The sequence below is a fragment of the Mus caroli genome, unplaced genomic scaffold (assembly GCF_978045245.1).
Source record: "Mus caroli unplaced genomic scaffold, Mus_caroli_1 scaffold_8, whole genome shotgun sequence".
NCBI classification, from domain to species: domain Eukaryota; kingdom Metazoa; phylum Chordata; class Mammalia; order Rodentia; family Muridae; genus Mus; species Mus caroli.
In genome coordinates, this window is record NW_028227263.1 from 38,216,520 (window position 1) to 38,238,945 (window position 22,426).

Genomic DNA, 22,426 nt, shown 5'->3' on the forward strand with positions numbered 1-22,426 from the left:
AATCCCCCTAACTTGTATTTTATTTAAAGTAATAAGTTTATATCATACAAATAAATTTCAAGTATGAAAAGTGCATTATTGCAATAATATCTCTTTGCAAGTCCAAAATTCTTGGTTTATAATAAAACCATAAAGTTTTTTTTGTTTCTTTTTTTTTTTTAAAGTAAACCCATCACCCATAAGTGTCATCTACTGCATAAGTCCAACATCTTAAAGTGTTGCACAGAAACATGTCTGGAAGCAATGTATAATTGAAAAGAAAGTATTTGTGAGTTTACCATTTCACATTATCATCACTAGGATCCTCTCCTTTCCAGATGGAAGCTCACACCCATGTAACACTCCTCATAGGTCAGCCAACCTGTGCAATTAACAGTCCTCACAGGTCAGCCGTTCTATGGGGTTGCCCCTTGCATGTTTCCAAAGTCATCATCTTCTTCATGTGTTCTCTTCACACTACCTGTGGTACCAGAATGAACAGCTACGGACCTTTCTATTTGGAGTGATGACATCATCTGTATTGTTAATTTTGCTAAGTAGATGGCTTCATATTCCTGAAGTTGGTGGACAAATCCAGCATTGGGATTAATACAAAATCTCCTTTCTTGGACATAAGCAAATGCATCTCTGTATTTCATCCCAAACGTCTCCATGATGTATGCAATGACAAAGGCCTGCATTCCCATGGACAAGAACTTTTCCTCCATTTTGTAAGCTTCTATCAATAAACTCTTTAGTAATAGGGAAAAAAAGGTATTATGTTTTCAACTGGATTATCAGCAATATCCAAAACTAAATATCTAAATAATTGTTGAAAGTTTGGTTTAATAAAGTTTGCTTCAACATTTTGCCATATGCAAATTATATGAGTTATGCCATGTTTCTGAAGTATAGGTAGCTTGCTTTTCATAGCAGAAGAGTATGGGCCTAAGAACAATCCAGGCAAAACTTCCTGCATCTCTTGTCTCATAGGGTAAGTCCACTCCTCAGCATCCTCTTTGCACTGCGGAAGCTAGGAGAACTTCAGTTTCCCCGGCCTTCCTTCATGGTCCCAGGGCCCTAGTGGGTGGGCGCTGTACATCTGGCAGCTCTCCGGGCTGACAGAGGATACAAGGGAAGGAGGGCAGGCAGACAGGGGTTGGTGGGAGGGGTGTTGCAGCTGACGTGCTGCTGGCTCACAGCAAGCACTCTAGGACCACAGGGTCCAAGCTGCTGAGACAGGAGGGCAGAGGGCAGGGTGGTGCACTGCCAGCCACCATGCTGCGGCCCTATCCCTCTGATAGGTCTCTGCCCCCCCCCATTTGTAGATTCTTGATCTTACATTTTTATAATAATTGCTTGAGGTGAGGGATCGTGATTCCACCTGAGATTATTTTTTCTTTTGTTTCTTTTTTTGTTTTTTTTCGAGACAGGGTTTCTCTGTGTATCCTTGGCTGTCCTAGAACTAACTCACTTACTCACTTTGTAGCCCAGGCAGGCCTCAAACTCAGAAATCAGCCTGCCTCTGCCTCCGGAGTGCTGGGATTAAAGGTGTGCTCCACCACGCCTGGCTCCACCTGAGATTCTTTTATTGTTGAGAATGCTATCTTAGATTTTTTGGTATTCCAGATGGATTTGCAAATTGCCCTTTCTAACTCTGTAAAGAACAGAGTTGGAATTTTGATGGGGATTTCATTTTATCTGTAGATTGCTTTTGGCCCGATAGCCTCATTTACTATATTAATCCTGCCAATCCATGAGCATGGTAGATCTTTCCATCTTTTTTATTCTTTCCAATTTTTATGAGGTATTTTCTTCATTTACATTTCAAATACTATCCCAAAATTCACCTATACTCTCCCCCCACCCACCCACCCACTCCCAATTCTTGGCCCTGGTGTTCCCCTATACTGGGGCATATAAAGTTTGCAAGACCAAGGGGCCTCTCCTCTCAATGATGGCCAACTAGGCTATCTTCTGCTACATATGCAGCTAGAGACACGAGCTCTGGGGGTACTGGTTATTTCATATTGGTGTTCCACCTATAGAGTTGCAGACCCATTCAGCATCTTGGGTACTTTCTCTTGTTCCTCCATTAGGGATCCTGTGTTCCATCCAATAGCTGACTGTGAACATCTACTTCTCTGTTTTCCAGGCACTGGCATAGCGTCACAAGCGACAGCTATATCAGGGTCCTTTCAGCAAAATTTTGCTGGCGTTTGAAATGGTGTCTGCGTTTGGTGGCTGATTATGGGATGGATCCTGGGTGGGGCAGTCTCTTGATGGTCCATTCTTTTGTCTCAGCTCCAAACTATGTCTCTGTAACCCCTTCCATTGGTGCTTTGTTCCCAATTCTAAGAAGGGGCGAAGTGTTCATACTTTGGTCTTTGTTCTTCTTGAGTTTCATATACTATGCAATTTGCATCTTGGGTATTCTAAGTTTCTGGGCTAATATCCACTTAAAAGCAAGACATGGATATTTTCATCTTTTGAGATCTTTTTTTATTTCTTTCTTCAAAAGTTTGATGTTCTTATCATACAGATCTTTCACTTCCTTAGTTAGAGTCACTTCAAGGTATTTTATATTATTTGTGACTATTTTGAAGGGTGTTGTTTCCTAAAATTTTCAGCATTTTTATCCGTTGTGTAGAGAAAGACCACTGATTTGTTTGCGTTAATTTTATACCAGCTACTGCACTGAATTTGTTTATCAGGTTTAGGAGTTCTCTGGTGGAATTGTTAGGGTCACTTAAGTATACTATCATATCATCTGCAAATAGTGATATTTTGACTTCTTCCTTTCCAATTTCTATCCCCTTGATCTCCTTTTGTTGTCTAATTGCTCTGGATTGGACTTCAAGTATTAAATAATAGGTAGGGAGAGAATGGGCAGCCTTGTTTAGTCTCTTATTTTAGTGGGATTTCTTCAAGTTTCTCTCCATTTTTTTTATGTTAGCTACTAGTTTGCTGTATATTGCTTTTATTATGTTTAGGTATGGGCCTTGAATTCCTGTTCTTTCCAAGACTTTTATCATGAATGAGTGTTGGATTTTGCCAAATGCTTTCTCAGCATCTAATGAGATGATCATGTGGATTCTGTCTTTAAGTTTGTTTATATAGTGGATTATGCTGATGGATTTCCATATTTTAGACCATCCCTGCAATCCTGTGATGAAGCCTACTTGATCATGATGGATGATCCTTTTGATGTGTTCTTTGATTTGGTTTGCGAGCATTTTATTGAGCATTTTTTCATTGAAATTCATATAGGAAAGATTTAGTCTTTTCACTCTGTCCTGGATTTCTTGGATGTATTGAGTTAGAAACTTTTTGCATTTTGCATTTTCTTTGATTGTTGTTTCCATGTTTTCTATGGAATCTTCTGCACCTGAGATTCTTTGTTCCATCTTTTTTATTCTATTGATGATGCTCACATCTATGGCTCCTGGTTTCTATCCTAGGATTTCAATCTCCAGAGTTGTCTCCCTTTGTGTTTATGTTATTGTTTTCACTTCCATTTTTAGATCTTGGATGGTTTTGTTCAATTGCTTCACCTGTTTGATTGTGTTTTCCTATAATTCTTTAAAGGATTTTTGTGTTTCCTCTTTAAGGAGTTCTACCTGTTTAGGTGTGTTCTCCTGTATTTCTTTAAGGGAGTTATTAATGCCCTTCTTAAATCCTCTACCAGCATCAGGAGATATGATTTTAAATATGTATCTTGCTTTAAGGTGAATTGGGGTGTCCAGGACTCGCTGTGGTGGGAGTACTGGGTTCTGATGATGTATAGTGGTCTTGGTTTCTGTTAGTAAGATTCTTACATTTGCCTGTCACCATCTGGTAATCTCTGGTGTTAGATGTTCTAGCTGTCTCTAGGTCAAGTTTGTTCCTCCTGTGAGACTGTTAGCCTCTCGCAGCATTCATGGGAGAACAGCTCTCTTCTGATTCCTGGGGGTCAGAGAAAGGTGCACAGAAGTCTGAGTATCAACTCTGCCTCCTGGCTGAGGATGAAGGTCCAAAGGAACCCTGTCTGAGAAGCTATGTTGCTTCGGTGGCCCATGTGCTCTACTGTGTGGACCTGACTCCTTCCTCTATCTTTGTAAATGGCCATTCTTTCCTTTCTTTTGAAACTATCTTCAAACATCTCAAAAAGAAAATCTTTATGGATGTGTAAATTATCATTTCTTACTGATGGTTTGTGTTTTATCTCACAATTATTAATTCTCAAAGAGTAATATACAAAACAAACAAAAACAGCTGAACATTCTGACCTCATAGAAGGGGATTCAGTGTTATTGGGGCAGGGGGTGCTAACTTATTCATTCCGAAGTTGGCCAGACTGGTATACTGAGGATTGCCACTCTCAGTGTGAGTGACAATATGTGACTTAAGCTGTTGTAGTGTTTATTATACAAACTGAGATTCCCTTCTGTTTTGGGCATTGATGTTGAGAATTGGAATGCCATCTTGGTTGATTTTTCTTTTGATTACTAGGTAGTGTTTTTCTGTAGCTGCCTGCGGCCACACTAACAGGATTCCTGAGTGGGAGGCAGGGGCTGTATGGGAGAGAACATCGAGAGGAATAATGGAGGCCAAGACATGTTTCTGTTCAAGACCCACAAAATTCACTAAGAGTCTGTGCTTATAAAGGAGGAGGCCCATCCCCCACCAATCCATTCTTGGTGCCTGTTGCCAGCTTGCAGGCTGATATGCTGGATGCTGTGTCTGGAATTTCTCAAGGGCCTCTCAGCAGGTAGCAGTGTCTTGGAGAAGTGCAGCAGCAGATGACAGAACAATAGAGCCATCTAAGTTGGAAGGCTCCACCCCAGGTGATCTCATACACAGTTTCAGCAAGGTCTGAATCAGCCTGCTTCAACGCTGGGCGAGGCTACAATTCCTCCCTAAATATACAATAAAAATTAGCTGGACTGGGGCATAAAGCTTATTTATGCTCCATAGTCCTGCTTGGGAATTATGGTGGCTGGAGGCCGTGCCTGGCTCAGTGACTCAGATTTTCCACGAATTATTCTTATCCATCAAGGAGAACATATGCAGCTTGTTTGTGCTTATTTTGCACAAACATGGCTCTGTGGTGTATTATTAATAAACCACAGCCTCTTGGCATATACCTCTGTCTTAGATTGATATAGTTCAAAAATCTGGTTGCCCGTCATTGCTAACCAGCTTCATAGCACACCTTATTCCAATCAGACCAAAGCCACAATATATATATATATATATATATATATATATATATATGTATATATATATATTCAATATATATATTCAATATGTTTCTTTATATTGATGAATTTCTGCCATCTGTGAGGCTGCTGCATGCTTGCTGAAGACAGGCTGTATGGCTTTGACTGACCTGCTTGAAAAACAAAGTCAAGATAGTTGAAAAGCAACAGGATAAAAGCTTCTTTGGGGAAGTCCCGTACTCAGTTGCAATCTCAAGCTCAATCTCTGGCCTCCAGGTGTGGGGGAAGTGACTTTGAGAATCAACAGAAAGGCTGTTTCTCATGTAAATAGGCTAAGCTCCAAGTTAACTCTGCTAGCTAATAAAGATTTTTAGCTTTCTTCAATAGGAATCTCCAATATTGAAATTATTACTAGAGCAGTCCAAGATTGAGTTAGAATAACTGGTCACATTGACCATTGAAGGAAAGAGAAGAATCATTATAACTCCTTCTTATGACTAATCTTTCTAAAGTCAGATTCCACGGTGTCTAATGTTTTCTGTTCCATAAGTTTAAAAAGCTTGAAGCAAGGCAGATTAGCTTGTCCAATCTGGGACAAAGGCAAGCAAAGGTGGGTCAAAAAACATATACCCAAATCAGCTTTCTTGTCACCACAGTCAGGGCACTCAGCGAACTCACAGGTCAGCCTGTCACAGGAATCATTCTGGCAGTTGTCATGCTTCTGCAACATTCTGTGGAGAAAACCTAAGCTTTCCCTCTTCCCCATATAGGGTAGCTGTTCAGGATCAAGACATATGCCAATAAGTAGATCCTTTTCATCTCACCTAGACATGATTATGTCTAGTTTTAAGATACTATAAGGCATTTATTAAGTTCTTTGACATCGAGAATTTTAAATCTTAAAATTTTTAAAATAAAAATGTGATTTAAATAATGTACACGGGGATATAACTCCTCCCCTTCTTTGTTTTTTAAGAAGATATAGTTTTTAAAGTTCCACAATACCTTGTCTTTGAGAATTATAAAAAGTCTCAGTAGCATGGGTAACATTAAAATGTTGAAAAAAACATCTCAAATACTTGACTGTTATAGCCAGTTCCATTATCTGTTGTAATTTAATTTGGAACACCAAGTATATAGTAAAAAAAAATTTAACATAGGCAATGGCTAACTACACGTTTAGTTGTTTATTTTGTAGAGCAGTTATAACTAGAAAGCTTGAAAAAATATTAATAGTCACATGTATATAATTTATTTATTAGTCAGAAATAAGAGTTTCCATTTGCAGCAATTGATTAAGTATAAGTCCTCAAGAACAAACACCATAATGTGGAAACAGTTAGAAACTGAGGACACTAAGAACAAATTTTTACAATTTGACATGCACATTCTCTAAAAATACCAAATATTATCTTAAGTCATTACTGTTTTTATGATAAAGAATGAGATTATATGGCCAATTATTGTATAAAGTCTATAATCTGCCTGGAATAGAAATCTAGCATGTCATTGCTTTAAGAGGTCTTGTCCAGGCAATCTAGAACAAATTCTTAAATATCCAAAGACAGTCTTCTTAAAAGAACAGCATTTTTACTTATGAGTTGTATGTCCATAAACAATTGGAAATTTGAGAATTTATAGTATCTGAGGGACAAACAATTTTAAGCAATTGTAAGCTTTTTTCTCATAGAGGGTTGTTTTTAAATGCAGTAAATGGGATGCATGCATACATGCATGAATTTATAGAAGATACAAAAGCATGCATAAAAACAATTTTTAACTTATCTTTTAGATAGTGATTATCAATTTTATTTAAAATGATGGTATGCAATAGGCCAAATATCAATATTCTGCAATAACCAATTTAATTGCTGTTTAGAACAAGGAACAGACATTTTGTCAGGTTTTTAAGAAACAATTTTTTGTTATAGTTTTTCTTTTTCTTTTTTTTTTTTTTGATTTTTAATATTTTTATTACATATTTTCCTCAATTACATTTCCAATGCTATCCCAAAAGTCCCCCATAGCGCCCCCCACTTCCCTACCCACCCATTCCCATTCTTTTGGCCCTGGCATTCCCCTATATTGGGGCATATAAAGTTTGCAAGTCCAATGGGCCTCTCTTTCCATTGATGGCCGACTAGGCCATCTTTCGATACATATGCAGCTAGAGACAAGAGTTCCGGGGTTCTGGTTAGTACATCATGTTCTTCCAACAATAGGGTTGCAGATCCCTTTAGCTCCTTGGGTACTTTCTCTAGCTTCTCCATTGGGAGCCCTGTGATACATCCAATAGCTGACTGTAAACATCCACTCCTGTGTTTGCTAGGCCCCGGCATCGTCTCACAAGAGACAGCTATATTTGGGTCCTTTCAGCAAAATCTTGCTAGTGTATGCAATGGTGTCAGCGTTTAGAAGCTGATTATTGGATGGATCCCTGGATACGGCAGTCTCTAAATGGTCCATCCTTTCATCACAGCTACCAAATTTGTCTCTGTAACTCCTTCCCTGGGTGTTTTGTTCCCAATTCTAAGAAGGTGCATAGTGTCCTCACTTTGGTCTTCATTCTTCTTGAGTTTCATGCGTTTATCAAATTGTATCTTATATCTTGGGTATCCTAAGTTTTGGGCTAATATCCACTTATCAATGAATACATATTGTGTGAGTTCTTTTGTGATTGTGTTATTTCACTCAAGATGATGCCCTCCAGGTCCATCCATTTGGCTAGGAATTTCATAAATTCATTCTTTTTAATAGCTGAGTAGTACTCCATTGTGTAAATGTACCATAATTTCTGTATCCATTCCTCTGTTGAGGGACATCTGGGTTCTTTCCAGCTTCTGGCTATTATAAATAGGGCTGCTATGAACATAGTGGAGCATGTGTCCTTTTTACCGGTTGGGACATCTTCTGGATATATGCCCAGGAGAGGTATTGCTGGATCCTCCGGTAGTACTATGTCCAATTTTCTGAGGAACCGCCAGACTGATTTCCAGAGTGGTTGTACAAGCTTGCAATCCCACCAACAATGGAGGAGTGTTCCTCTTTCTCCACATCCTCGCCAGCATCTGCTGTCACCTGAATTTTTGATCTTAGCCATTCTGACTGGTGTGAGGTGGAATCTCAGGGTTGTTTTGATTTGCATTTCCCTGATGATTAAGGATGTTGAACATTTTTTCAGGTGTTTCTCTGCCATTCGGTATTCCTCAGGTGAGAATTCTTTGTTCAATTCTGAGCCCCATTTTTTAATGGGGTTATTTGACTTTCTGGAGTCCACCTTCTTGAGTTCTTTATATATATTGGATATTAGTCCCTTATCTGATTTAGGATAGGTGAAGATCCTTTCCCAATCTGTTGGTGGTTTTTTTGTCTTATTGATGGTGTCTTTAGCCTTGCAGAAGCTTTGTAGTTTCATGAGGTCCCACTTGTCAATTCTCGATCTTACAGCACAAGCCATTATTGTTCTATTCAGGAATTTTTCCCCTGTGCCCATATCTTCAAGGCTTTTCCCCACTTTCTCCTCTATAAGTTTCAGTGTCTCTGGTTTTATGTGAAGTTCCTTGATCCACTTAGACTTGACCTTAGTACAAGGAGATAGGAATGGATCGATTCGCATTCTTCTACATGTTAACAACCAGTTGTGCCAGCACCATTTGTTGAAAATGCTGTCTTTCTTCCACTGGATGTTTTTAGCTCCCTTGTCGAAGATCAAGTGACCGTAGGTGTGTGGGTTCATTTCTGGGTCTTCAATTCTATTCCATTGGTCTATTTGTCTGTCACTATACCAGTACCATGCAGTTTTTATCACAATTGCTCTGTAGTAGAGCTTTAGGTCCGGCATGGTGATTCCACCAGAGGTTCTTTTATCCTTGAGAAGAGTTTTTGCTATCCTAGGTTTTTTGTTATTCCAGATGAATTTGCAGATTGCACTTTCTAATTCGTTGAAGAATTGATTTGGAATTTTGATGGGGATTGCATTGAATCTGTAGATTGCTTTTGGCAAGATAGCCATTTTTACAATGTTGATCCTGCCAATCCATGAGCATGGGAGATCTTTCCATCTTCTGAGATCTTCTAGAATTTCTTTCTTCAGAGACTTGAAGTTTTTATTATACAGATCTTTCACTTCCTTAGTTAGAGTCACGCCAAGATATTTTATATTAGTTGTGAGTATTGAGAAGGGTGTTGTTTCCCTAATTTCTTTCTCAGCCTGTTTATTCTTTGTGTAGAGAAAGGTCATTGATTTGTTTGAGTTAATTTTATATCCAGCTACTTCACCGAAGCTGTTTATCAGGCTTAGGAGTTCTCTGGTGGAATTTTTAGGGTCACTTATATATACTATCATATCATCTGCAAAAAGTGATATTTTGACTTCATCCTTTCCAATTTGTATCCCTTTGATCTCCTTTTGTTGTCGAATTGCTCTGGCTAGGACTTCAAGTACAATGTTGAATAGGTATGGAGAAAGTGGAAAATATATGAATTACCTTACAATTCTTTTTTAGCACCACAGCAGTCTTAAAATAGGATATTAAAACTTTACTTTTAGGTGAAGAAAGATGATTTTACATTAATGTTTTCTCTTGCCAAAGAATTGCTGTGGGCACATTTAATAACCATAACTAAAATAAGCAGCTAATATTTAATTACCATTGATTATATTGATAACAATTATAAAAGCTTCCTTTATTTTCTGAAAAGCCTTTTCTTCTTTATTATTTAATCTGTTTCTCTCAGGATTACATGAAACAAAGGTTTAAGTCATTTTAAGACCTTAAGGTGAGGTCTTAGCCAATTAACATCTCCTGGAAGCTTTTGAAAATAAAATTTTAAAACAAATCAATTTTTCTTTCTTAGATTTTCTGTACCACAATTTTCTAGTATAACTAAAACCCTAAATATTATAAATATATTGCTTCTGAACCTTTTCTGGAGCAACATCTACTCCCCAGAAATTTAAAGCTACTTTTTTGAGAGCAAAGCTATGAAGTAAACTTCCTTTTAGAGGCATTAGCTAATAAAATACTTTCCACTTAGGAAACAATATACATTGAAAGACTCAAAATCTTAGCTTAGTGTATTGAAGCAGAGACAATAAAAATTTTTCTTATATAATGTAAAGCTATATTAGTCATACCTAGAAGCAAAATTTTCCAGTGATCACCAGTTCACTAGAAGCAAACCCTTTACAATTATCAGAATGCAAAGGAAAAATTAAAGTTTTCAATCTATAATAATTTTATATGAAGTAGGCAAGTCAGATTGTAATGTCTTTATAAAATCTACAGCCTGATTGACTTTTTATAAATTCTGAATTTTAACTTTATTTAGAACAACATCTGGATAGATCTGTAACAAAGTTCTTTTTTTTTTTTTTTTTTTTTTTTTTTTCCTAAAAAGAAATTTCCCTGAAGGCAGGCAAGAACTTCCCTAGGCACTGTTTGCAAAACAAAAGAAAGCCACACAAGCCCTGCTGAGGCTGTTCTGAGTTTGTATGGCTGTATGGCCCCAGTGAGCTATGTTAGTGCTCTCATAAGATGATTACTCTTGTAATTATCCTAATGACAATATATAGGTGAATTAAAGATCTTAAATTTGCAATCAAACTGCAAGCTGCAATCAATGGGACATGGGCAATTTTAACTATAATTTAAGTTTTTTAATGCAACGTTAGAATATATTTTACTTTTGGTGAGCAAAACCCAATTTAAACAATTTATCATCTTTAAAATCAATACTAGAAAGATCAATTTCATGTTACAAAGTTTGGCTGCCAATTTATACATATGAATGCATGACAGTGCAAATTTTAATGCTTCATTAAAGAGACATTGTTTTAAATCTTATCTCTATAAGTCTACTTTCTAGGATAATAATTAATTAAATATTATCTCAATTTAGAAGTATCTTAGAGGCCTAGTTTTCTGGGCTTTTTTTTGCCACGTGTTTTTATTTAAAATGACTCCAAAACTGAGTTACCAATTTAAAGCTAACTTTTTTGTTATCAATGGTACACATTTTTTTATCATACCCAATAATTTATAAGCCAATATTTTATGACCAAGACATGCAGAGCATATTTACACCTTTAAGACCAGTAAAAACCAAATTAAGTGGCTACACAAATCTTAGAAATTTAGACCAATCAGCGTCGAAATGCTGACACCATTGCATACACTAGCAAGATTTTGCTGAAAGGTCCCAGATATAGCTTTCTCTTGTGAGACTATGCCAGGGCCTAGCAAACACAGAAGTGGATGCTCACAGTCAGCTATTGGATGGATCACAGGGCCCCCAATGGAGGAGCTAGAGAAAGTACCCAAGGAGCTAAAGGGATCTGCAACCCTATAGGTGGAACAACATTATGAACTAACCAGTACCCTGAAGCTCTTGACTCTAGCTGCATATGTATCAAAAGATGGCCTAGTTGGCCATCACTGGAAAGAGAGGCCCATTGGACTTGCCAACTTTATATGCCCAAGTACAGGGGAACTCCAGGGCCAAAAAGTGGGAGTGGGTGGGTAGGGTAGTGGGGGGGGGTATGGGGGAATTTTGTGATAGCATTGGGAATGTAAATGAGGAAAATACCTAATTAAAAAAAAAAAACACAGTCACCCACAAGAGACTGAGAGTAAAAGAAATGGTCCTACCCAGGCAAATTTTCTGCCTTAAAAACCTGCATACAAGAAACATTGATAGATTGAGCAGGCAGTTTTAAAATTGAGCAAATAAAAAACAGAGTAATGAAACTGAGGCGATTAATTGGAAATAGAGCAAGAAATGTTTACATGGAAAGAATTGCAAGAAGAAAGGGGGGATGAGAAATTACTCAATTGTATTATAATATCAAAATAAAAGAAATGATTTTATAAGCATGGGTGATAGAGCTAAAACAAATGAGCCAATCAGAACACAGAGGGGGAAGGAATTTCTTTAACAGATAAGTGAGGCAGCCCTTTTGAAAAGAACTGATGGTTCCATAAGCAAGACAAGACCATGGCCCTCACAAATATCAAATCTACTTGCTCATTTCCATATACTGTTTTCTCTTACAAATGAATTGTCAGTAGAGATAGATCTCATCTGTCATTCTATATGGCTCAGAAAAACAATGGTCAGGCCCCATCTTGATATACAGGGTCCTGAGAGCATGGTACAACCACAAGTAGGAGATTGCTAAATTAATCTTCCATGGTTCCACAGTAATCAAAAACCCTGGAAAGTAGTTTTGGAAAAAGGACAAAACACTAACAAGATAAAAGTTAAGGTTGCAGAATTCTTAGGTCAGACAGCAAAGTGCACAACCACACTTGATGGTCTGAATCAAATCTGGTTATTTGAGCCTGAAGCCAGGTAGAACAAACTCTGGAGTCATTTGTCTGCCAATAAATGGTGAAAATTCAATGATCGCTGAAGTATGTCCCTCTATGTAGTTGATTAATATTTAGGAGATGTTGACAGTATAAAGTCTGGTCCTCAACCTATGTAGATATTAGTCTTCTTGTTTTCCTTCCATCCTCAAACTAAAATGTTAGACAACCTAGTAATAATCCTTGAGACTCTCTGTATTGTAGATAAAAGTACCTATCTAAACAACTGATTGCAAACTACAATGTACCTCGAAGAGGGCTTCGGTGCACAGAAAATAATATACTGTCATAGATAGCTGTGGTAGGCAGCAAGAAATCAGAAATATAGATTCAGCACCAATATAAACCATAGAATATGAGTTCACAAATTCTCCTATGTCCCAAGCCACCCAGTGACAAATAACAGGAACAGATCCAATGATTAATCCTTTGCTTTCCTTCTCCAGTTCTACTTTACTTATGTCATTGTTGCACATAACTCATTTACAAATTTAGAAAATATTTAGTAATATTTTATCTTTTCCTCTGTTTTCTTTCTTTTTTTTTTAAACAAAAGTTATATTTTATGATGCTGAGAGTCATCAAACACACAAGGTTCATACTTTAAGTTCCTAATTATGGTACTAAGCCTATCTCACCAAGGCTACCTGTGCTACATGTCTTAGCTAAATGTCAGGTCCCCACTCTAAAACAATTCTCTGATTGTAGGGTCAGTGATAGGTTATTTCTTCACTACCAGTGAAATGAGCCAATTTAAACCAAATTAGATTATGTTAAAGGCAGGTTTATTGAGAAGTTGCTCTGGGGTGGGAGGCTTCATGGGTCCCAAGGATGGAGACCTAGAAAGTCACTATGGAGAAAGGGTAGGGAGATAGGGGAGGGGATAAAAAGAGAGAAAGTCACTTGCATTGAGAGAGAAGAAGAGAAGAAAGAAGAGGTGTAGAAAAAGATAAGAGGAAGCGGAGAAGAAGAGAGAGAAGAGGAGGAGGAAGAGAAGAGAAGAAAGAGAGAGGGAGACAGACAGACACACAGACACACATATATAGAGAGAGGAGGAGGGGGAGGAGGAGGGAGAGGGGGAGGGAGAGGGAGAGATAAAAAGAGAGGGAGAGAGAAGAAGAGAGGGAGAGGGAGAGAGAAGAAGAGATGGGGAAGGACAGGGAGAGGGATGAAAAGAGAGTAAAATGTCTGAATTATAAGGGAGGAGTCTCTGGGGGAAGGGCATCCCAGCCCCTTGTCTAGAGAGTTCAGGGTACTGGACAGGGTATGCCAGGTTGGGACTGAGGGATGCTGGGAGAACCTGGAGGCCAGGTGTGCTTTTGTGAAATATGCACCTCAGTCCATTTTCCCAGAGTCTGAAACCAAACTGTCAGGATCCTGTGAGAGACTTGACAGCCACAGGGAAGATTAAGGTGCTATCTTTCTAGATATACAGAACAGAATATTGCTTTTATCTTGCCTATATACTGCCCAATGGGTGTCATGGGATTCTAGGACTGTATTTGGTTATTTTAAGTGGGTGATGGCATGAGTTTTGATTATCAGGTGCAGCATTGGGTCTAGTGGGATTCTAGCTAACTTATTTTTACATGTCTAAAAGGAATCTTTTCACTATATTCATTACACATTTAACATTTTTTCTTTTTTATTTGAAATTTTCTTTATTTACATTTCAAATGTTATCCCCTTTCCTAATTTCCTCTCCAAAAATCGGCAGCCCCCTCCGCCTCCCCCTGATTACTAACCCACCCACTACCATTTCCTGGCCCTGGCATTCCTTATACTGGGGCACATACCCTTCAAAAGACCAAGAACATCTCCTCCCATCGATGACTGACTAGGCCATCCTCTGCTACATATGCAGCTAGAGCCATGAATCCCTCCATGTGTTTTCTTCGATTGGTGGTTTTGTCCCAGGGAGCTCTGGAGATACTGGTTAGTTCATATTGTTGTTCCTTCTATGTGCCTGCAAACTCCTTCAGATCCTTGGGTACATTCTCTAGCTCCTTCATTGGGGACCCTGTGCTCCATCCAATGGATGGCTGTGGGCATCCACTTCTGTATTTGCCAGGCACTGGCAGAGCCTCTCTGGAGACAGCTATATCAGGCTCCTGTCAGCAAAATCTTGTTGGCATCTGCAATAGTGTCTGGATTTCTTGGTTGTTTAAGGGATGGATCCCCAGGTGGGACACTCTCTGGATGATCATTCCTTCGGGCTCTGCTGCACACTTAGTCTCTGTAACTCCTTCCATGGGTATTTTGTTCCCCCTTCTAAGAAGTATCAAAGTATTTACTCTTTGGTCTTCCTTCTTCTTGAGTTTCATGTGTTTTGAAATCATATCTTGGGTATTCCGAGCTTCTGGACTAATATCCACTTATCAGTGAGTGCATATCATGTGTGTTCATTTTTAATTGGGTTATCTCACTCAGGATGATATCTGCCAAATCCATCCATTTGCCTAAGAATTTCATAAATTCATTTTTAATAGCTGTGCAGTAATCCACATTTTCTGTATCCATTATTCTGTTGAGGGACACCTAGGTTCTTTCCATCTTCTGGCTATTATAAATAACATAGTGAAGCATGTGTCCTTATTACATGCTGGAGCATCTTCTGGGTATATGCCCAGGAGTGGTATATCTGGATCCTCGGGTAGTACTATGTCCAATTTTCTGAGGAATCACCAAAGTGCTTTTCACAGTGGTGTACCAGCTTGCAATCCCACCAGCAATGGAAGAGTGTTCCTCTTTTTCCACATCCTCGCCAGATCTGCTGTCCCCTAGTCCTTTTGTTTTATACTCTTACCTTGCTTCATTTCATTTTCTTCTTTTCTTTCTTTGTTTCTTTATCTTCTTGTCTTCTATTATATTTTTAAAATATTTTCCTTTCTCTCAATTTTTTACTATTAACTTAAAAATTCATACATTATATATTGATCATATTCTTTTGTTCGCTCCTTCTAGATCTGCTTCACCTCCAGAATCACACAATTTCATGTCCTCTGTCTCTATTTCTATCTCAAAACAAAAATAAATAGAATATATAAATATAAAACAAAAGTCATAAAGCCTGTTTTATGCTGGTCCCATACTTCTGTACATGGATAGTGTCACTCCATTGAAGAAGAGTAATTTTCCCTATCCCAGAAAGAATCAATTACAAGTAGAAAACCATTACCTGTCAGTGCCTTTGCCCCAACAATGAGTACAAACAGCAAATCACTAGCCAGTGTAAAGCAAGGTAGTATACATCAGAATATGGCATGTGGGATAGGCCCATCCCATAATTAGCTTCCAAACGCTGACACCATTGCATACACTTGCAAGATTTTGCTGAAAGGACCCAGATATAGCTGTCTCTTGTGAGACTATGCTGGGGCCTAGCAAACACAGAAGTGGATGCTCACAGTCAGCTATTGGATGAATCACGGGGCCCCCAATGGAGGAGCTAGAGAAAGTACCCAAGGAGCTGGGGATCTGCAACCCTATAGGTGGAACAACAATATGAACTAACCAGTACCCTCCAGAGCTCATGTCTCTAGCTGAATTATGTATCAGAAGATGGCCTAATAGGCCATCATTGGGAAGAGAGGCCCCTTGGTCATGCAAACTTTATATGCCTCAGTACAGGGGAAACACCAGGGCCAAGAAGTGGGAATGGGTGGGTGGGGGAGTGGGTGGGGATGCGTGTGGGGACTTTTGGGATAGCAGTGGAAATGTAAATGAAATAAATACCTAATTAAAAAAATAAAAGAGAAAAAAAAAGAAAAAAGAAAAAATCACTACAAGAGTATAACAAACATTAATATACATTGAATAAAAGAAGCCAATGTAGTCCATTTTAGTGATCAGTTCAATATTTCCTAACTTGGCCTTACCCGAAACAAATATCAACTGGCAGGAGTATTTTCCTAAGATAATTTGTGATCCTGTACCTCCCATAATTACTGAGTGAAAGTGCACCAATTCTCACACAAATTGAAAAGCAATAGATTGCTTGATATTGCTGGACTCCTTGAAAATTAATTGGCTTGTGTTAAATGAACTGCTCAGCACTCACTGGGAAATAGGTAATGATCCCTGATGCTTTAATTCACATTGGTATCCAGAGCTTCTGTAGGGACTTATCCTCAGTTACAATGACAGTGGGAAACAGGTTTGCTATAAAGTCATAACTTGGAACATCTGAATTTGAAATGAATTCTTATTTCAAGAGGTAAGATTTTTGACTTTGTAGGTAAATGGAGATTTATTCCTTGACATGTAGTGTTTTTATAAACCCTGATGTTGAAATATATCTGATGGAATTATGAAGTTATATAACAGAAGGAAGAAAAACAAACCTTCCTGTTATCACCTTGTATTTCTTTAGTAAATTGTTCAGAATTATCAAGCATAAAGCAAAGTTTTCATAGATTCCTTATTTGTCCATCCATAATTAAGAGCTTCATAGCAGTGTACACGTAGCATTCACTAAAGGCCTAAGAAGTTCACTAGCCTTGAAATACTTTGGTTGCTTACTGTCAGGGGATATCCTGTGTAAGGACCTGCCTTGTTTATTGACTGAATGTGTCAGTCTCACAGGCATCACTGTAGACAAACGAGAATGTAAGTATAGAATGTGAGGGATGACAGTCAATCTGCCCCTTGTGGGTGAACCTTGGTAAATCTCTTAACTTCTGAGATTGAATATTGAGCAGTATCCTCTGTTGAATTCATTCTATCATACTCCAGTTAGAAAAGCTGTGATACTAGGTAAAGAGCTGCTGTGTCTAAACTAATAATGTGTTAAATACATTTCACAAGATAAGAAAATTGATATTTCAAAATACTTTAAAGAACAATGCTCTATTTAGAATTTAAAATATCTAATGAGTTTACAGTAGTAAATTCAACTTGTAAATTTAATATGACCTTTATTGAGTTTTACAAACTCTTGAGATTAGTATCACCAACAAAACACCTTTCTATGTACTAGACATGAGAAAGCTGAAGTATTATCCTTCTGTCTTTCTCAGATTTGTGTATGCTTTGAACGGCATTGCCATTGTTCACTTACAGTATAGTTACTAAGAGCAATAGACTGAATTCAACCACCTGATGTTCATATCTAATATTATTTTAAATTTTATTATTTTTATTTAATATATATGAGTGCTTCCTGTTGTATATACATGTGCCATTTGAATTCCTAGTTTTGATGAAGATCAGAACACGGCATTGTGCTTTAAGAACTGTAAAAACAAACATCTTCGAAAAACTATGTGCATGCTGAGAATTAAACACAGGTCCTCTTCGAATATACTCATTGCACTTATCCCAAGAACAATCTCTGAATTCCACAATATATTACTTCATGTAAGTATGTATGTATTAGATGTGGGAATGCATATATATATATATATATATATATGTGTGTGTGTGCGTATATATATATATATATATATATATATATATATATATATATGATGGGATGTGTGTGTGTTCAAGGTCAAACTGGTTTACATAACAAGATAGCCAGGACTACAAAGAAAAACCCTACCCTGATAAAAACAAATCAAAAACAAAAGCAAGACAAAAGAAAATCAATTAACTGATATTTTGTGGAAATAACAATATAAATTATAAACAAATACAAGTTTTTTTTAAACCTGTGCTGGTGGTTCAATATATATTTAGCAATAATTTTTAAGTCCTCAATATACTATTTTACATTTATTTCTTTGTTACAATAAATAAATTATTATTTTGAAAGGGCACATATAATTTTATATTCATTCACTTATTTATCTGTCAGAAGAGAGTGATGCAGGTATATGCATAGGTGTGAGTGTCAATTGACAACATCCAGGAGTTAGAGCTCTTTTTCCACCTTGTGAGTTCCAAGAATCAAACTCTGGATGTCAGAGGTCAGGCTTTGTAGAATGAATTTTTACCTGCCAACCCATCTTACCCTAACATAGCATGCTTTTATATATCTAACTATAATGGCAATTTCATATGTTTTATTATAAAAATTGTAAATAAAAATTATTTATTATTTACACCACATTTCTAGCTTTTCTGATTGCAATATTTGAAGAGATTATTGTATATGAACAAGGAAAACTTGAGTATAACATCCATTGTTGCTCCAAATTTTGGATAGTATTTTTACTTTTAATGCTTTCATGTGTATATTATATGAAATGAAGTGACCTATTTATAAATCCCTTTCTGAACTGTCTCCATAGCAGCCTTGATCTGGCAGCAGCTATGATATCCTATGGATTTCCTGGACAATGGAACCACACTGTAGTGACAGAGTTCACTTTATTGGGATTAACAGATGACCCAGTCCTCAGAGTTGTCCTCTTCACCATCATCCTGTGCATCTACCTGGTGACTGTGTCTGGGAACCTCAGCACCATCCTTCTCATCAGAGTCTCTTCCCAGCTCCATCACCCCATGTACTTTTTTCTCAGCCACTTGGCTTCTGTTGACATGGGCCTTTCATCTTCTGTCACACCCAATATGCTTGTCAACTTCCTGACTGAGAGACATACCATCTCCTTCCTTGGATGTGGCATCCAGCTCAGCTCAGCTGCTTTCTTTGGGGCAGTTGAATTCTTCCTTCTGGCTGCCATGGCTTATGATCGCTTCGTAGCAATCTGCAACCCACTGCTTTATTCCACCAAAATGTCCACACGAGTCTGTACCCAGTTGGTTGTAGGATCTTATGTAGGGGGTTTCCTTAATGCTTCATTTGTAACCCATTTCTTTTTTTCTTTTTTCTTCTGTGGACCAAATAGAGTCAATCACTTTTTCTGTGATTTTCCTCCTATGATGGAACTCTCCTGTTCTGATGTGAGTGTCTCTAGAAATGTTATCTCATTTACTGCTGGTTCGATCTCTATGACCACATTGTTTGTTATAGTCATATCTTATTTCTATATCCTCATTACCATCCTAAAGATGCACTCCACTGAGGGTTGCCAAAAAGCCTTCTCCACCTGCACCTCCCACCTCACTGCAGTCACTCTTTCTTATGGAACTGCCACATTCATTTATGTGATGCCAAAATCCACCTACTCCGGGGACCAGAACAAGGTGGTGTCTGTGTTCTACACGGTAGCAATCCCCATGTTGAATCCCCTCATCTACTGCCTCAGGAATGATGAGATTATGGATGCCCTGAAAAGACAATTTTATAGGAAAACATTGTTATAGAGCAACCAGTTGTTGGTAAAACTTAATATAATAATTTTAATCCTGCAAGACTGCTGTAACCATCATATCAGGTTTGGTTATAAGTCTTAGCATTTCTCCTGTGGCCCTAATCTGTTTCTTCCAGTATGTATAGCTATTGTATTTTATTGCATTCTTCTGTTTATATTTTCAAATGTACCTTAGCAAACCTAATAGAATATATTTGAACATGTTTACCCTCATCCCAGCTACTCTCAGCCCTGTATCCCCATATCATATAAAATAAACACTATGTTGCAATTTGGGTTTTCTGTATACTTTTATGTTTGTAGGTATCTATAGATGCATGATTAGCCTGCTGGGAAGACACTCTTAAAGGAAATTGACTCTCATTCTTCTGGAAAATATCAATTACCAGTAAAACCTCAGCAAGAGTTGAACACTATTCCCAGCTCCTCTCTCTCTATGGCAGTATAGTTTCTGCCTTTGTGCTTATAGACACTGATACTACTACCATGAGTCATACCTACGACAATTCTTTTATGTCCTAAAAGCAATGTTTCCTTGTAGTCATCTACCACCTCCAGTTTTTCCACTATCTCTACCTAGTCTGTCACAATAATTGTTAATCTTGGAGAGAAGAGTGTGTGATATAGATGTTCCATTCATAACTGAGCATTTCAGTCTCTAATTCTCTTCAAATCAGTAAGTTAATCATCAACTACTATACAAAGAATCTGATCTGATAATGGTTGGAAGATGAACTAATCCTGAGTATAATGACAAGTCATTGCAAATTGGTTTGATACTATGTCTATTTATCAAACTAATGGTGGTAGGTTATTTTCTAGATTCTATGTCTTGTCTACCTTAGGTTTTGGCCCTGATAGTGGTGTTAGATTTTGTATCATTTTGTGGACCTTGTGCAACTTATATATAGTCAATAAGTGTTCAATCTGGGGTATCTCCAAGAGGACAGAGAGACTCGTCACAGAGAAATATCCCAAATTATGGAGGATAGGCATCTCTTTTCACATGATATGGGCCCACTAGGGTGAAAGTAGCATTGTGGTACATACTAGTGTGGCTTTTATAGCAATAGTAGACAAAGGGGCACTTATCCAAGAGAGGAGAAATGAAAACTGCTAAAAATGCAAACTGGGAGAGGCTTTAGGGGAAAGGGATTGTGCAAGTGCCTTAGAATAGAAGTCCAAGAGGGCACAGCAGGCCAAAGAAATGCCCAGACAAGCACCTTGGGAGGGCATAATAGGCTATAAGGGCCAGAGACTGAGATGAATGAGAAATGAGCAGGAGACATAGCAACCTGTAGGAGCTAAAACAATTTACTGAGTAGTTAGAAGACAATGGAGGGAAGACAATGAAAAGAGAGACTCTAGAATTTGGAGTCTAATTTGGTGGGTCACAGAAAAAAATGATTGGCGCGTACCTTTGGAGAGTCAAATCAGCAGCTCGGTTTGGAGAGGGCAAGTTCTTTGCACCGTGGAGAGAAACTCAAATATCACACACACACACACACACACACACACACACACACACACATATGCACCAGATAAATGCAAGTGAGAATGTGACCACTCCTAGGTGTGGTTGAGAATAAAGTTTTATTATAGATATGATGGACAGGTAAGTCTGAAAGGGTCTAGACTGAACCAGGCCATTAGAGGGGGTAGGGAGGGACAGAGAGAGACAGAGAGAGAGAGAGAGTCAGAGACAGAGAGACAGAGAGACAGAGAGACAGAGAGACAGAGAGACAGAGAGACAGAGACAGAAACAGAGACAGAGAGACAGAGAGACAGAGACAGAGACAGAGACAGAGACAGAGAGACAGAGAGACAGAGAGAGAGAGAGCATCAGAGTCAGGGGAAAACAAAACGAAACGAAACGAAACGAAACGAAACGAAACGAAACGAAACGAAACGAAACGAAATGAAATGAAATGAAAATGAAACAAACCCAAAAGGGAAAATTTGGGGAAAGGAAGCTTAAAGGAGAGGATCTTTGTGATCCATTAGGGATCAGGTTAATTCAAAAAGAAAAACGGAAACAGGTATTCCACTAAGGAGATGGAGATGCGTTTAGAGGATCTGTCCTGATGGAACAGATGAAGAGGTAAATATTTGCAGTCTGCCTACATAATTTCCTAGCATGAGTGACCATTGAGTTAATGGTTAATGTCTGTTAGAGCTGGGGGCTGGAATAAAGCGTAAAGTAGTAAGAGGAGGCATAGAAAGAGAAGATTATGGGATCCACAGTAAATGGGTACAAGTAGGCAGAGAAGGCTATAGAGGGTGTTGCAGAGCTAGCGATGAGACTAGGGGGTTGAATTTGGAGGAGAAGAGAGAATGGAGAATGTCTTCAGTTAGCTTCCCTGTTTCCATGGCCTTTTCAGCTAGTGTGTTCAAATCCATATTGCACAACAAAGCCAAATTTAAACAATATCCACCTATAACTATCACCTTATTGAAGGCTATAAAAGGAAATTTTCTACCCAAAGAGGTTAACTAAACTATGAAAAGATAGGGAAGGAATAAATAATCTCAGAACAGAAAACCAAAGGAGGAAAGTATACAAACACACACTCCACCATCACCACCATCATCACTACCAATACCAACTACAACAATAAAATAAGAGGTATAAAACATCATTGGTTATTAATATATTATA

General features: G+C 38.0%; 1 protein-coding gene and 1 pseudogene across 1 annotated transcript; one reads left to right on the top strand and one right to left on the bottom strand.

Annotated features, from left to right (window-relative positions):
- Positions 1–395: 395 nt before the first annotated feature.
- On the bottom strand, positions 396–3,506 carry LOC147002896 (serine/threonine/tyrosine-interacting protein pseudogene; annotated as a pseudogene).
- A 15,299-nt stretch (positions 3,507–18,805) lies between these two features.
- Positions 18,806–19,759, top strand: LOC110287816 (olfactory receptor 5P62-like). Its single transcript, XM_021154338.1, has one exon. The coding sequence runs from the start codon at positions 18,806–18,808 to the stop codon at positions 19,757–19,759; it is 954 nt and encodes a 317-aa protein (XP_021009997.1).
- The last annotated feature ends 2,667 nt before the right edge of the window (positions 19,760–22,426 follow it).

Excerpts from the sequence above, each read along its gene's own strand:
- LOC110287816 (XM_021154338.1), top strand. The coding sequence starts at position 18,806 with ATGATATCCTATGGATTTCCTGGACAATGGAACCACACTGTAGTGACA.